This window comes from Lipotes vexillifer, unplaced genomic scaffold (assembly GCF_000442215.2).
Source record: "Lipotes vexillifer unplaced genomic scaffold, Lipotes_vexillifer_v1.1 scaffold108, whole genome shotgun sequence".
Classification (NCBI taxonomy): domain Eukaryota; kingdom Metazoa; phylum Chordata; class Mammalia; order Artiodactyla; family Lipotidae; genus Lipotes; species Lipotes vexillifer.
In genome coordinates, this window is record NW_006781176.1 from 229,392 (window position 1) to 246,603 (window position 17,212).

Genomic DNA, 17,212 nt, shown 5'->3' on the forward strand with positions numbered 1-17,212 from the left:
AAAGCAAAAGTCATTTAGGTCAGTTGACCTAGTGGATGGCTTGGGACACAGCTCTGTCATGGAACAAACTATTTTAACAGAGGAGGTTAGTTTTGTTAGTTTCAGATGCTCTATATACCTACTTACTATTTACTAAGTAAATGGATAAATGCCAATTCTAAATTCTAAAAAAAATGCCAATTCTAAAAAAAATGAAATAAAATCTGTTCTCCATGGTTTGGTTTAAATTGCTACTTTTATTGTGAGTGTATCGACACACACATTCAGATCTTTTTTGTGGATTCTCTCTTCTGATCTCTCTATCCTCTGCCACTACTACACTGGCTTAATTACTATGGCTTTACGGCTTATTTTAATACATTTTGTGTCTGCCCAACACAAAAAAGGGAAGATCTCTCTCCTGTGTATCTTTGTTCAGAGACTAACAAAGAAAAATGAATCAGACTAGGGCTCTTAAAAGAGAGACCACACACTCATTCACTTAAAAATCAATTTATTCCTGGGGAATTCCCTGGCAGTCCAGTGGTTAGGACTCCACGCTTTCACTGCTGAAGGCGAGGGTTCGATCCCTGGTCAGGGAAATAAGATTCCACAAGCCACGTGGTGCAGCCAAATTAAAAAAAAAAAAGAAAAGAAATCAGTTTACTCCTTTCCAGTCACTTCCAAGTGACCCAGGTGACAACGTCCTATACCACAGTCATAGCACAATGCTGTCTGAGGGTTCATCAGTGGGACAGATGGCTGCAAAGGTAAAATTGTCTATAAAATTATCTATAAAAGGTAAAAGGGCAGGTAGACAAACCAAAGCTCAGAGTTAACCAGATGTCATCTTTAAGGTACCTTATCCCTCACACAGAGCAAGCTTCACCTACCTTGGAGGAATGCTTGTTTTTAAATACTCTTCCATGAGACTGACATCAGCAAAAGAGAAAAGCTTTTTTTCCGTCAACCGGAAGGGAACACTGCAGGCATCCACAATCAGGAGGAGGACGCCCTCACTTCGGAAGGTAAAGTCAGTGCCGTTGATCTGAGAATACAAAAACAACTGCAGTCATCACCATTTCGGCATTTCCAGGATGACTCGTCTTTCCAGCCCCTTTCCCTCTGTCTTCTAAACCCATGAATCAAATAATGATTCCCAAACTTAAACTGCATATTCCATTACTGTTCCTCTGCCAACATTTGAAATTGAGCCTGTGTTCTCACAGATTTTTTGCCTTGACTGGTCTTTTCTGACTGGCTAAGTTGCTACAAGCAAGGCATGGCAGCCCACACTCAGCTGAGCAGGGTAAGTCTCCCTGCAGGCTCAGGGCCTTCATTCTTACACATGTAGTCTCTCATTGGGGTCAGAGCTTTCCAACTCAGTGATCGGGTGGCAGCCTCTATACTGCAGCTCAGATACTGTCACATTGGTTCTGGAAAAATACATGTATCTGTATGAAATAGATATCTAGTCAGATAGATAGATAGATAAATAGATAGCATGCTTTAACCCACATAAACCACCCCCATTATAGTTTAGATTTAGAACAACAGAGGAGCCAGACTGCTTCATCTCCTTTGTTCCATACATAGCTCTCCTTTAAAATCAAAATGGAAAAATGGTAATTTTACCAGGATTTAAGCCACAGGGTATTACTATATCTTGTTCACCATTACTGTGAACTGAAAATTCCAGTTGTCCTCTTTAAATTAATGGTTTGAGACCTTTTCAAGAAAAAGGAATTCCAGATACATCCAACTCTCATTAATTCCTCAACCAAAAAGGAAGGGAAAAAAACTTATTAGACTGAAAAATGATTTAACACTAATTTAATCCATAGGCACTGTTTCTCTTTAAAATGTGTGAAATCATAAACAAAGGAGAGATGCTCTCTTCACTACACCTGTCCTTGCTTGGAGAAGTTAATTTTATTTCTAATCACTAATGATCTCATAGGAATCCAAAATGGCTTTTTGCCTATATTTAAATAGCCCTAGTCTAGAGAATAATTCTAGAAGTGCTTGACATAAAGTGCCATTTTATATTTAGAAAGACTGAAAGTGACTCACTTATTTTTTAAAATCTGATTAGAACTGAGACACATTTGATAAAAAATATACATAATGATCCTTAACACACCCAAACTGTCCCCTTGAAAAGCACCCCTCCCCCAAAACCTGTTACTTAAAGGAAACACAAAATTTTCCGTAAAAACTAAAGCAAGGCCATGTCCAGCAAAGACTTTTCAGGTAATGCATGTGAAAAGTATTGGAGGTAAATGTGACAAAACACAGACCTCTGTGATCTCTTTTAGGGTCCCAGGCACCCAGTGTGCAGCAATGGACTCAAACAATGTCTACAGACCCAGAGGAATACCCTACCTGAGATTGTCTGGGCAAAACAATATCTTCTTTAATTATCTAGTGAGCCAGTAGAGCAGAGAGACTCAGCACCAACTTGCTTCCCTTTGCAACTGACACCCACCAGATTCCACGCAAGTAGGCTGGGATGGGTTCCTCATGCAGCTGACTGCATTGAGGTGTTGAGCTAACAAACTTCATACCAATAAAATCACATCATGAACATACTACAAAATGAAGAAATGCTAATGCAGGGCAATAGGTATATATACTTGAGAAATCTTTGAGTTACATAGGGATCTTTCACTCTTTCTCTCTTTCTTTCTAATTATGGTAAGAACACTAACATGAGATCCATTGTCAAACATTTTAAATGAACAATACATTATTATTGACTACAGGGACAATGTTGAACAGCAGATTTTGAGAGTTTATGCATTTTACTCAACTGAAATTTTATGCCTCTTGATTAATAACTCCCCATTTCACACACACCCCCTTAAGTAGCAGTATTTTTAATTCAGGGTTGTTAAAAAGTTCTTAATTCAGAGTTAAGTTCTAGAGATGGATGGATAATGGTGATGGTTGCACAACAATATGAATGTATTTCACACCGCTGAACTATATACTTACAAATGGTTAGGATGGTGAATTTTATGTTATGTGTATTTTAACACAATAAAAGAGACTGGGAAAGAAAAAAAAGATAAAGATTTAATTTTGCTCACATATATGGGGATTTGTGAATGTGTTGTCCACCACTTTAAAAATAACCGAGCTCCTAAGGAGACCACATGAGACTGAGCCCAGACCCTAGCTGGGTATCAGCTGGATGGCTAGATACCTCCTACCCAAAGAGCTCTTTATATAGATGCACTCAGGTCAACTCGATTTTGGACAGGCCACATGCCTAGAGCTGGTTACCTTGCAGGCTAGCTTGGCTCTTAGCCCAAATTCCAGTATTGATATGAGGCTAAGGCTTTTAACTCCCATTAACCTACTTAAAAAAGACAACTAACACTTTGCATCTTCACTTTCATCATCTGAAAAAAATGGGAACCAGGCAACTTCAAAATAAAATGCCAAGGAAATTTTAAAACCTTCACTTCCCATATTTTAAACAAATAACTGGGGAACTCCTTTTAAGTTTCAAAATCCAAGGTTAAAATTTCTGCATATTGATTATCTATGACAATTTTTTTTTTTTTTTTTGCGGTACGCAGGCCTCTCACTGCTGCGGCCCCTCCCGCCGCGGAGCACAGGCTCTGGACGCACAGGCCCAGTGGCCACGGCGCACGGGTCCAGCCGCTCCGCGGCATGCGGGACCCTCCCGGACCAGGACACGAACCCGCGTCCCCTGCATCGGCAGGTGGACTCTCAACCACTGACCACCAGGGAAGCCCCTATGACAATTTTTTTAAACCAAAAACGCCTTGTCTCCTACAGAAAAGAAATTCGAATAATTACCTGAATAATTTTAACATTCGCCTAAAAGTAATCAATAAACATAATTGAGAAAAAAATTTTAATAAATTTATTTTATTTATTTAAAACGCAAATGTTTAGGAGGTATTTACACCTCTACTGTATTGCTCACCACTAATAATCAAAATGTGATTATAAACAAGTGAATGTTGCCAGAGATAATTCATGTTACCAGGATAAAATGTAAAACCGAGAAGCTGAGGCAATGTACACACCAGATGGTACTCACAGAAATAACAGACACGTCTCCACGCTGCGTCTCTGCTTGACTGGGTGACTGGAATTGCACAGGGAGGTAGCTTTTATGAGGATCACTTGTAAACACCACCTAGACAGGGAAAATGTTCCATATCTATGTCAACTGCATCTTCCTCCAAAAAGATCCTTCAAAATAAACTCAACTATACCAAAGCCAGTGAGTGGGTTTTTGTTTTTATTTCTGTTTTCTCTGAACTTTCTGTACATATTTCATGACCTGGAATTCAATCTTTTGATACAGGCTTTATATGAGAAGTGTATGTTCCTAACTTTCTGGAGCAATCTCAGTGTCAAATCATTGTAATCTTATTAATAAAATCAGTTCTACAAATGACTACATAAATATGCTTTATATCTAAATCTTTGTAAACATTTCATGCACAAACAGTCACAAATCTTTTGAAAGGTCCTTTTCAGACCAGTTATTCTGAATTGGGACTCGGTCACTCCAGGACTGAGGAAAGAAGTGTAGATGACAAGGACTACCCTGTTTAAAAACTTTCAGGGGCCTCTACATTACCAGGTCTAAATTCCTCCACCAGACCTGCAAAATGTTCCACAAATAGAGCCATGTCTCTTATACACACAGGACCCTATTTCCCACTATTCTATCACATTCAACATGCAGGGCAGTTCCCTCACTTTCCCACAAGCACTTTACCTCCTCTTCTGCTACCCTGCCTTTTCAGATGCTGTTCCCTTCCCAAGAACACCCTTCCCTTTTTCCTTCTACTCCAAATCACTGCCAGTCTCCAAATCCCAACACCCACCTCCTCCCTAAAGGCTGTCTTTTCATTCAAAAGCACTCTTAACTCTTCACACAATTTAGCACTTAAAACCCTGGTGGTCCAGTGGTTAGGCCCAGCGTTTTCACTACCATGGCCCAGGTTCAATACCTGGTCAGGGAACTAAGATCCCGCAGGTCACTCAGCATGGCCAAAAAAAAAAAGTGTATGTCCTTATAAATCGATGCCAACAAGAGCAAATAATCATGGCAAGAGCAGATAATCATGATATTAAGCACTCAGAAGCTGGACATTGCTTTGAAGTCTCAGGTCTGAAGTCAAAAAATTCATGTGAATTTTCCCACTTATTTCTAATACACATGTGTTTTTGACATTCAAAACAAAAATTCCCCTCAAATTTCCAAGTAAAAGTGATGTCCCCAGATGCTTCAAATACTTCTCAACTGCCAGGTCACTAGTCGATACAGTTTTAAGAAATGAATTCTGATCAAGGTTTTAAGCCCAAAGAATAAAGAATGCTAAACGTCAATGCCTGGAACCATTTAACAAGATAGGCCCAGCATAGTTCTGAAGATGATTAAATTATTTTATAAATTGTAGTATTTCTTATAATAATTATAAATTATTTGAAGTCTTTTCAGTAATGAAGGACTTTCTTAACAAATTCAACTTAAGAATTAGGCTGGAAAATTTACTTCCCCACAAAGACTATCTGAAAATTTCACTTTAACAGTCAAAACATTACACAGGACAGGCAAGGATTCATATAAACTTCTTCCTGTACCTGGTTTATTTTTTGGTCTGTTGGTTGGTTGGTTGGTTTAGTTGAATTGGAGAATAGAGGGGGCTCAAGGGTATGAGCAACCAAGACTATGACAGTGAGCTGTCATCAGAAAAATACTTATCATATATCACGATAGGAAGCATAAATCCCCCTTCCTTTCCCTGTTCTTACTGCCTCCAGTGGACAGAAACAAGAAAAATTAGAAATAAAGAACCTGTGCAATGGAAGAATTTTTGTTTCCTCAAATCACTTATAATGATAAGAAATAAAGATTTAGAGGTTTTCTCCATATTAATAGCAAGCATTTCTGTGGCAATAAGGACTTTTTAAAAACTCCTCTAGGCCAGTGAAACTACAATGTGAACATGTATCAGAATCACCTCCAGGGCTTGTTAAAGCACAGACTGCTAAGCCCCACCCCTGAAGTTTCTGATACAATAGAACTGGGTGGGACCCAAGATTTAGAATTTTTCATAAGTTCCCAGGTGATGCTGATGCTGCTGGCCTGGGGACCACAAGTTGAGAACCATTCTTCTTGACCCATGTTTGTTTATATAAAGGTTAAAGATCAATTAGGGCAATATTAATTCTGTATTTCTTTTTCACCTGGAATTAGTCTGACTTCCTTCGGAAACCCCATGCCTGATTTTAGCTCATACTTTGGATTTACTTTCATTGCCATGTTTTCTCAAGATCTAGAAGGAGACCATCTCATTAAGAATATGTCACAAGAAGCATTTCACTTCTAGCCAGTCAGTTTGTACTTTTAATTACAGGTAAACATAATAGCACATGCTTCAAATTAATGGCTTTTCATCTTGAAGGAAACAATTTTCATACGAGTGCCTTTTCTGAAGAGAAATTTCACACTTCCAAGAAAACAAATTATTTTTTGATATCACCGACATGCAAACGAAATAGCGATACTGTAATGCAATCACATCTGAGAAAGAAAAGATGACAATCAATAAATCCACAATCATCCAGGACAAAGTGATATATCACAGGGGGAAGGTAGTTTTATTATAAATTTGGACTGGTTTGCTTCTTATGAGCATCACATTCTAGAATGGGCCAAATTTCAGGAGAAACCGTGCAATATTTATAAATTGGCAGCACAGATGTTTCAAAAAAAAAAAAAAAAAATGTGCTGATTGCATAGAACCTTTTGACTTTTTCTCCTGGACCACAGACCACTTTTATTCCCTGTTTACCTGATGGGTTCCGCAGCCTTGACAGAGTCCCTTGAGCATGGATGGCATCGGCTTCAGTGCTGATGGCTTTCTGTAATACTGGGGATACGCTTTGGCCATGCAGTTACTGATGTCTTTGGAGTCTGTTGCTGCCTGGATCTTGACTCTTTCGCATCCCTGAGATGAACAGTAACTGTGACCATCCCTGTGGCTTTTGGCTTTTAGATACAAAAACAGCAACCTGCACAAAACAGAAACCAGTCCAACGGATGTTAGATTAACTTTCAGAAACGTACAAAAATTCCTCAAATAAACTCATGGCCAGAAGGGATAGTCCTCCAATAAATTAAAATTTTTTTTAAAGAAAAATAAACTACAAAACCAATAAAGTTGTTTCCCTTGCCTTTCTACCCTCCTAGGGTTCTAAGTCAAATGCAATACCACTTTAGAAAATATTTTGATAACCTGATTCAGTCGTTATGGGCAGTATCAAAGTCGATTTCTGGTTTGAATTAGTTCAATTGGTAATTTAGGAGGATGGAATTTGTCTTGGCTCAAAAATTCCTCGGAAAACTTTACACCTGAGTTTAGGATTTGGTAAATTAGTGTGGTTTATTCTTTTTTTTTTCTTTTGGTTTACAAATTGTTTTGGTTTAAGGCACAAAACTGGAAAAATTAAAACAGCAACTGTGAGACTTGTATGGTTAAGGCCAAGATATGGTATCAAATCAATTCCTGTGATATTTACCAAGAGCAGATGGGCCTGGGGTCCTTCTGTCTGTACTTTGGCCAAAATCAAGCGAAATGAACAAGTCCTACCCATTCTGAATTCTCCTCCTACTGCCAAGATGAATGGAAAAGCAACTTCCAGGCAGTAGTCCAATGTCTGTCAGCAAATCTAGGCCTTCTAAACCAAAGGAAGTCAAGATTCTAAAAAGGACTTGATCAAATGCGATTGATTACTGGAGTTCAAGAGTTCACATTTTAAAATTTTATTTATTTATTTATAACAGTAAACTTTTATTGAGAATGTACAACATCCCAGGCCCTATGCTGAATGATTTGCATGAACTGTGTGCTCTTCAACATCACAACAACCATATAATATAGCATTTTTATTATTCCCAAATAACAGATAAGGAAACTGGGGCACAGAAATATTCACTAAATTGCCCAAGATCACACAATTAAGTAAGGCAGATTATATGAAGTCAGGCAATCAACTGCAATTCTCCAATTGCAGTCATGAAGAACCTTCTATTTATAAACTCAGCTCTGTTTGGCAAAGTAAGAACCAACAAAATAGAAGATCACCCTGGATCAGTAGAATTTCCTGGTGATACTTGCTTCCCCAGAGGGGGACCCACACTAGCTCAACTTTCAGAATTGAGGAAGGCAATGCAACATCCAAAGTGCCTGGTTTACTGAACCCTTACATGGCAGCCCATAGCAGTCCTTTCTTTGCAGACATCACTCTTAAAGAGTTCACATTTTAATATGAGGTCAATGAACAACACAAAGTTGTGATGAGGTGAAAATCAGCCACTGTTCCAACATCCAGTAATTTTAACATACATATAAGGAATGACAGGGACTTGATTAGGCATGGGACTTTTGATATATAATTTAAATCATCAAAATGAATAGAATTAAAAAAGAATTTGAACCTCAAAGGCTGAAGGACTCTAGAAATATCCAGATGAAGAAATACTTCCCATCCTTTTACATATTAATCATTAATTTGTGATCACCAGACTGTCCTTACAAATTTGGGCGTTCCATTTATTTTTGTGGAAAATCAACTGAGAATGTGGCAGTTCTATCATCTATAGAATAAAAGCCCAACTAGGTTGCTGAAGTTGAAATCAGAGATAATGATGATAAAAAAAAGACTTAAGCTGATAACACTGGCTGCTGCACCAGCCCTGAAGGGCAAATGAGTTGCATCTTATTCAAAGGTTAACAAGACACTTGACTGAACCCTAACCTCATTCCCCCACTGTCAATCTTGCCACCCTTCTCTCCAGTAGGAAATTTTGTCTTTCCCCAAACATGCCGTGCATGTTCTTAATGCCTCCATGCATTTATCCACACTGTCCTTGGAACACCTTCCTCGTCTCCTCCTAGTCACTCCTCAAGAGTCAGCCCCAGTGTTATCTTCTTGGGTTGTCACTGGCCACCCAAGGCTGAACCTCTGGGTTACCTCAAAATGCACACTATAGGACTTGCAGCATTTAAACCTTTCACCCTCTGATTACTTGCTTTACATGCCCACATCCTTCAATGGACAGTGAATTTGCAGAAGAAATGTGCCTTATTTACATTAGTATCTTTATAGTACCTAGACAATGACATAGAGTAGAAATGCCAGCTTAAGGGATGGATATTGAAGGAGCATGCTACTTTCTGGAAGAGTACAGGAAAAAGAGCCTACCATAACCCAAAGGCTGAGAGACTGTAACTGGATAAAAGCAGACAAAGCCAACAGGACCCCAGGTGAACAGGATTAGAACTAAAAAGTGGAAAGATGCAGGCTAGAGAAAGTTGAAAGCAAATATGCCATGGTTACACAGTGATTTTTTTAAAACCCAAGGTCAACTTGAGAGATAGTCTTAAAGGAAGAGAAAAATGATCTTTCACTAAAATATGAACTATATCATATGGAAATAATCATCTTTAGAGTCGTTATGGAAAACATTATTTTAATTTTCAATTGGGCCTACTGGTTCTTTATTGACAAGGATAATTTCTCTTTCTAAATCGCCTTAATAGGTAAACAGCAAACATCTCACTCGATTCCTACTGCCAACTGTAATTACGAGTCATTCTAGTTCTCTTCTAAACCTCTAATGGTGATGAGCAGAGAATTACCCACATCAGCTGCTTTTCTAAGCAGCCGTCACATCACAATCTATTCTTAGTTACACTGAAGAACTAGTAATTTCACCACTAGAGAAAAACAGCAATAATTCTCATTCACTGGTTGCCCCGAATTACCCCGTGCTGGAGTCAAAATAGAATTTCCTCTCAGACTGTTTCCTCTGCAATTCCTCCAGCGAATGCAAGGGCTCATACTCTTCCATTTTGGATAATGAGCCATTATGCCGCTGCAGAAAGCCAAAGGTAACCTGAAAACTTGTGTTTGACGGATAGCAGAGCCCAACTCGAATCCAGTCATTCCTATAAAGGAGAGACAATAAAAACATGAATTCACATTTGAGCCAGTACATTTTGAGTATTACAGCATATGTAAATTTTAGCCATGGTCTCCTCCTCCTTAAACTTTTGCTGTGTATGAAGCCACTAACAATGCAAGTCCTGAATCCTAACACACTAATGAATCATCGACTTTTACATGTTACCCAAATTTCTCTCCTCAATATATGTACAACAATGATATGGCTTATAAAAAATTCTTGGTTTCAATAGGACTTCAGGGAATGTGAAGAGAAGCTGGATAAAACGTACTTAGATATTGCAAGCAGATAATAAAATTGAGACAGTTGGGTATGGGTATACTAAGATGGAAGAAACACTAATACCCTGATAGTGGAAGTGTACACTGGTAAAATCTTTCCAAAGAATTTTTTTATTCATAAATATATTTTTATCTTTTATAATTACAGTAGGATAAATTGTTAGTGGTAAATTTGCTGGAGATAAAGGTGTATGCATTTTTAAAGTCTTTGATGAATATTACCAAATTGCCATAGTGTTCTTACGTAATGTTCTAAGATATAAAATTAATACTTTTTGAAAAGCATTAAGAATATTTTCCCCTTTTTTATCATTTCTTTTTTTTGGCATTCTTTAAGTTGTGGCAAAATATACATGTGGTAACATATAAAATTTACCATTTTAGACCTTTTTTCACTTTACAGTTTAGTGACATTAAGTACATTCACAAGGTTGTACAACCATCACCACTATCCATTTCCAGAACTTTTTAATCATTCAAAACAATTTTAAAACAATATGTTACAGTGCCTTAAAATTGTTCACACAGATTTCATCCAGTAACCCCACTAAGAAATTAGAAACACAGACCAAAAATGTATAAGAAAAGATGTTCTATCCAGTATCATTTGTAATACCAAAAGGGGGAGAGGGGCAGGAGAAAAACAATCTAAACGTTCATAGGGGAATGGAGTAGTTAAATAAATTTTGGCATATTTATATGCTCAGAGAACACTTGAGGGTGGAGAGACACGAGAACCCTATAAATGCTCATAATGCCTGAATTTGATTAGAAGAATTATAGGTTATTGTAATTTTTAATGTTTTTCTGTATTTCCTTATTTTGTTTAATGCATAAGTACAGCTTTTATAACTTTTAAACTGTTATTTTCAAAAGTGTCACTATGACAAAATCCATGACCTCTCTATAAGTATATTAAATTTGGAAAAAAATTTATCCATCTCCTCCTCTTGCCTCTGCCCATGATGTAACTTTTACAAACTTTTAGATAATTAAACAAGGAAAGTTGGACTGAATTTCAAGCCCGTATAGAGTTTTGAAACTTCTGGGCTCATCCTTTTTTTCACTTTAAAATCTTTTTACTTTCTTAGTATTTATTCAAAAGTTATGCCTTGTATACCATTTGATTATAATACCTCACACCTCAGATTCATAACCTGCCAGATATAACTTTTTGGATTGTGGATCACCCTTTCACATATCTCCTCCACCCTCTCTGACAATCGTTTGTTCCTTCATTGACTTCTAGGCAGCTCACTGATGGGGGTGACAATATCAGATTAGCTTTTAGAACCCACACCCTGGACACCATGTGGACCAAGGATTGAAGGTAGAGGGAGGCGGGGAGACAGAATAGGAGGCTGCTGCAGGGATCCAGGCAAGAGAGGCTAATGACCTAAACTCAGTCACAAGCAGTGACGGTGGAAAGAAGTGGAGACATTTGAAAGCATTAAGCAGATAGGATCAACAGGGCTTGGCCACTGATAGGACGGAGAAATGAAAGAGGAAAGGATGAGTCCTGAGATTTTTTTGGCTTGGTTGACTCAGTAAGTGAAGGTGCAACTGTCCAGCAAGGGCATGGAGAAGCAGCAGCCAGTGTTACAGGAAAATAGTAATGGTTCAGTTTAGAGCATGTGCCAGAGGCCTATCATCTCAGAATAAGAGCATCTACCATGATGTTCAGCCATCCTTGGAGGGGAATTCCTACATGTTCTATGTCCATCTCTGTTCATTCCAATTGGGTATTTTAAGAGAGTTCTGACAAGTCAACCTTTATGACCAGTCAGGTGAACAAACCAATTTTTCAGGTACACCTCTGAGCAGTTTCATAGAGTCCCATGGGTTAACCATCACACGTCTAGATAGTCCCAGCTCTTGTTTCTAGTCTCATCTTCTGTCACTTCCCCCACCTACGCTCCCATCACACTCAATCAATCCATCAGTCCCTGAGCAGAACTAGCCCTTTCCCAACTCTGCTGCTTTTGTAACAAAACTGATCACTTGCTATCACTTCTCAGTGCAGCCTGGCCCAACTCCCTTAGGCAGAATAGTTGCTCTTATCTTTTGTCCTTTAAAAATTAGTACTGGTTTATTTACTTAAATTTTGTTCTACCTGTATACTGTGAGCTCCAGAAGGGCAAGTACTTCTCTCAGTCACCTTTATATCAACTGGCACACAGTAAACGCTTAAATAAATTAATGTAAAAATAGAGCCCTTGATTGAAAGTAATATTATTAAAGCAGACAACTGAGAAATCAAGAAGGGATAGAAAGATGCTTTCACATTCTAGCAGGGATGGCAAATACCTGGCGTTATCCATGCCACAGTTCTTCCACTTCTTGCCCATTGCTGACATGACTAATCAGTCATACTACTCTCTTCTGTCAAGTCTAAACTTGGCCTCAAAAATCTTTTTACTTTCTAGGTAACCGAGTGCTCAGTTGGAACACCAGATAAAATTTATTCGCATCCCAGCTACAGAGAATTAAAGTATTCAGCAGACGGTATTAAAACCTATCGTTAAATGGCTTTCTGCCCACAATTCCTTGACCATAGAGAAAAAGACATGCTTTTAATAGGACAGAATTCAATTTACACAATCTCTGAATTCCATCAATATAACATATATAGCCTCCCCACAGGAGGAACAAAGTACATAAAGTTGAAGTTCTTTACTTGCTACGAAGGAGATACGTTATTGTTTTTCTCCACTAAATTATTACTTGCCCAACTATTTGAAATAACAGTAATAGAAGCATACTTGTTGAAGTTTATGAGGTATAGAAAAGCAGTCTTCGGTGCTGGCCCATTCCAATGGATGGTGTAGCCCTTCTCCAGCATGATCACAGGCTGGTACTGTGGAAAGGCTGCCTTCTGGTTAATTCCCCGGAGCACCATAGGGTAGGCGGGATACTCATCTCGTGTGATGGTCATAGTCAGATTCTGAGTGCTCCATGTCTGCACATAGACCTTCAAAACATAATTAAGGATTAAAGGGAAGAGAATGAAAATTTAAATAGCTAAAGAAAACAGATCTAGCACAAAGTCAAATGTCTCTACTTTCAAAAGAGAGATTCTATGATCTGTGCCAGACTGAGTAGTAGCCAACTTCATCCTAAGCTCCACTTACAATGACGTCTGCTTAAACTGAAATAGTAAAAACAGACCATGTGTTCTGGTAGCCAAGATCTTCATCATCTCTTCCACAACAGGCCAGCTTATTCGTTAGAATATAAAACCTTTGTGGGTTTACATAGCCTGTCAAAGAAATCCCTCAATCTGAAGTACACACATACAAAAAATTAGTACATTAATGTGAAAACTGATACCCTCTAGTCAAATCTGAAAGACCTTCCTCTGAAATAAGAGATGGAAATTTAAAATATCTCAGAGCTTTGGCTTTCAATTTTTCATGACCTACATCAGCCCAAGAAGTCATTTTCCACCCATTAAAAAAAAAGTTATAAAGTGTTCTGCAAAAACTGGAAAAACATATTAAACTGAGGCAAATTTGAAAGCCCTGAATTTATTCCAGTGGCATTTGAGCCCCATACTGTGCCAAAACAAAATCTTCCCCAAATGCATCCTCCAAAGAACAAACCTCAGAACAATTTCCTAAAACAAATCAGTATCCTGTAACAGAATTCCCCAGAAGTATTAAAACATTTGCAGAATGTTGCATTTAATCCACGCTACTTCTCTATGTTTTCTGTTTCTCTGACTTCTGCAGTTTTATCCATATTGATTCCTCAATTATAAATTCTTTGAGCCAGAAAGTCTTCTTAACTCTCATTCATGTTTGACTATAGTACTCTTCTCTACTGACACCACTTAAAGATTAAAATAGAGATAGGAAATATATATTTTGAGACTACATTTAAATATATATGTTTAATATATTATATTTATTTATTCTTTATTTACATGTTTATATTTGATCTGTATTTCATTATATAATAGGTTAAAATATAACAGAATACACCCCCGCCCCAAACACATACATATATGTATACTGCCTTCTTCCAAATCCAAGAAGGATTTGAGGTGGCACATTCTCCTTATGTTACCACCTTTCTTCCCGAGCACCTTTACCCTTGGGTCAGCAAAGAGCAGACATCCCATTAAAATATATTTACAAATAGCTAAAGAATGATTATTCTATCTTGAGATCCAGTTGTGTCTATCTTTTGTTAAAAAAAATACAGTATTATACATCATCCAAGAAATAACAAATGGCTACATATCTGGGCTCCCAGCCCAAATTCCAAATTCTCAGGAGAAAATTTCTGTCCTACCATTCCCAGAGCCGCCTGGGCAGTATTAGACACTTTTTTCTTTCTTCATCTTCAAATAAGAATAGAATTACTACTTTGCTTTTTAAGTTAGAAGTTATCAGGTTCACATTCTCAAATACCTTAGAAAATCCAAAGACTATATAGAGACATTTATAAATATAAAGTTTTCACGAGTGAGCGCATACCACTTTAAGACAGATACATGTACCTTTGAATACACATGGCTAGCAATTTAACTAAAACTGTAGCTACTAAAGAATTAAAAGCTTTTTATCTTTGTTTTAATTCTAGAATTTCTATATCTTCTTAGGCATTAATGAGTCAACTTAATTTTAGAGGGCAATTCTGGTTAAGAATAAAACGAATGGAAGAAGAAATCACATTTTCAACCACATTCTTTTCTTCTTTATTTTACTATAATTATTTCTCCATCCTTTCCTTGTCCTTCCCAGAACTTAGGCAAGTATAACTCCTTTCGCTCCCATGGGGATGAGAAATCCCACAACAAAGAAGCTAATATGCCATTAAAATAAACCAGAAAAAGCTCTCTAATCTTTACCCCTCTTAAGCCCTTTGTCTTGTCTATAAATGAGAATCTTTTTAAAGTTTTTTTTTTTAATTTAAGAATCATAGCATTCTTTAACAGTCATGATTCAAAGTCTGAAGAGTAATTAAGAATTCTGCTCCAAGAAGCTGCCACTATAGAAAGCTTAGACGGTAGAAACCACATACAACTCAGGGGGCTCAAGAAGTTGAAAAGCAGGAGCCACAAACACACCCTTGATGGGCAAAGTAGCCAGAGCTCAGTGGAGGGGCTCCGTCACAGAACTGGTCCTTCCCCAAGAAGAACCCACCCTGCAACTGCAAATAAGAGCACTCAGCAGCACATTAACAAGGGAGGCTTCTTTCCTGCCTTTCAGGCTGCCAGAGCCCAGTCTGCCTTGGAAGATACTTTGCTCTTCCTCTAATTCTCCTCTCCATGCTCCAATTATCCTTTTCCTCTATTCTTTTTTTTTTTTTTTTTGTGGTATGCGGGCCTCTCACTGTTGTGGCCTCTCCCGTTGCGGAGCGGCCACAACAGTGAGAGGCCTGCGTACCGCAAAAAAACAAACAAAAAAAACCCCTGGCCTAGGAACTCAGGAAATATGGGTCCTCACCCCAACTACAATCCAACCATATTTAACCAAGAGCAAGTTATCTTACTTCTCTTGGGCTCACTTTTTCACTTTTAAATTGGTTTGGAGTGGGGGAACTTTAAATAAAATTCTGTGAGTCTATGATTCCTAATGAATTTTTTTCTTTTTTTTTCCCTAAAGAACCCCCCAAAAAACTCATGCTTTGGAAAGTATCAATCATCCCGAAGAGCTGAAGAGTACTCCTCACAGAAGCAGTGCTGTCAGAAGCTGGTAAGGAATCAGGCATCACGATGTGTTCTGGCCTACCTGGGCATAGTTCCCACTGCACACCACTGCATTCCATTTGGTAACATTTACACAGCTTGGATGGCGGATCAGGTAGTTGTCAATTCTTCCCACGTAAGCATCCTTGTATCCTGTCACAGAGCCATCAATGTCATGGAATATGGAGTTCTTATCACCGTCTAGCTCACAATCTTCAAACCAGGGACCAGGCTTTCCAAAGAAGACATTGAGAGACACCTGAAAGCAATGAAAAACAGGGACATCATAAAATGAGGGCTCCTCCCATGTTAGCCAGCATTCCCTGCAAGGACCCAACTTCATATCCATTACAATTACTTTAAGCTTAAAGCAGTTCTGAGTCACAGCATAATTGTCAACCAACATTTTTGATTAATTATGACATGCACGGGGAAAAAAATTTCCCAAAGCCTTGGAGAGTTCAAGCAGCAAGCGTTCAACTTCATCTTTGGTGTTTTCCCTTTTTTTAACTTAAAAACTATTGCCTGTTCCCCAGATAAAACTAATCCATGGTTAAGAGAAACTAGAATAGTTGTGGGAAGAGGAACTATGCAGTCATATGTATTTGTTAAAACTTATAAACTTTATACGTAAGATCTCTGCGTTTCCCTGTATGCAAACCATACCTCAATTAAATAAAAATCTATTATAAGTTCTATCTCCTGAGCTAATCATTTTATTTCACTCCAAATGCTTTAGTTAACTTGTTAATGACTCCTCCCACCAAAAAGTAAGTACAGTTCCAAACTAAAACACAATCTAAGTGTTGCCTTGGTATGGTTGCATGACCTCTGGACCCACTACAACTTGTTGAAGAGTGTGTGTTATCTTCTCTCTCTTCAACGTAGACCAAGTCCAGCTCAGTAATTTTCATGTCGGGTAATGTTAATTCAATGCCCTTATCGAACACATAGTACACAGCTGCAAAGCAGGCTGCAGGTTACGTGCTTTATATTCTTTAGCTGCTTCTTATTAGTGGTAAGTTACTAATGTTATTCAAGCTATGCAGATACACCTCTATAATGCTTTTATTGGGAAGTTTTAAAATCAGCTGAACATCTAAATGATAAGCAGCTCAATGGAAAATCAGTGATGTGTGGGACAGGTGGCTCTAAATTCTTAGTCCTAGGCTCTTTTCTCTTTTTCCTTATACCTCCTATGGTTAAATCTAAAAGAAGTCTAGGGCATAT

General features: G+C 38.0%; 1 protein-coding gene across 2 annotated transcripts in view; it reads right to left on the reverse strand.

Moving 5' to 3' along the window:
* CEMIP2 (cell migration inducing hyaluronidase 2) overlaps window positions 1-17,212 on the reverse strand; it is a 78,739-nt gene that overhangs the window by 2,992 nt on the left and 58,535 nt on the right. For both annotated transcript variants that reach the window (XM_007454493.1, XM_007454492.1), the window contains 6 exons: window positions 16,026-16,241; window positions 13,050-13,258; window positions 9,807-9,989; window positions 6,831-7,050; window positions 4,058-4,156; window positions 873-1,027 (listed from right to left, as the gene is read on the reverse strand). In XM_007454493.1, coding sequence (XP_007454555.1) covers window positions 873-1,027; window positions 4,058-4,156; window positions 6,831-7,050; window positions 9,807-9,989; window positions 13,050-13,258; window positions 16,026-16,241 — 1,082 coding nt within the window. The remainder of the gene's footprint in view (window positions 1-872; window positions 1,028-4,057; window positions 4,157-6,830; window positions 7,051-9,806; window positions 9,990-13,049; window positions 13,259-16,025; window positions 16,242-17,212) is intronic.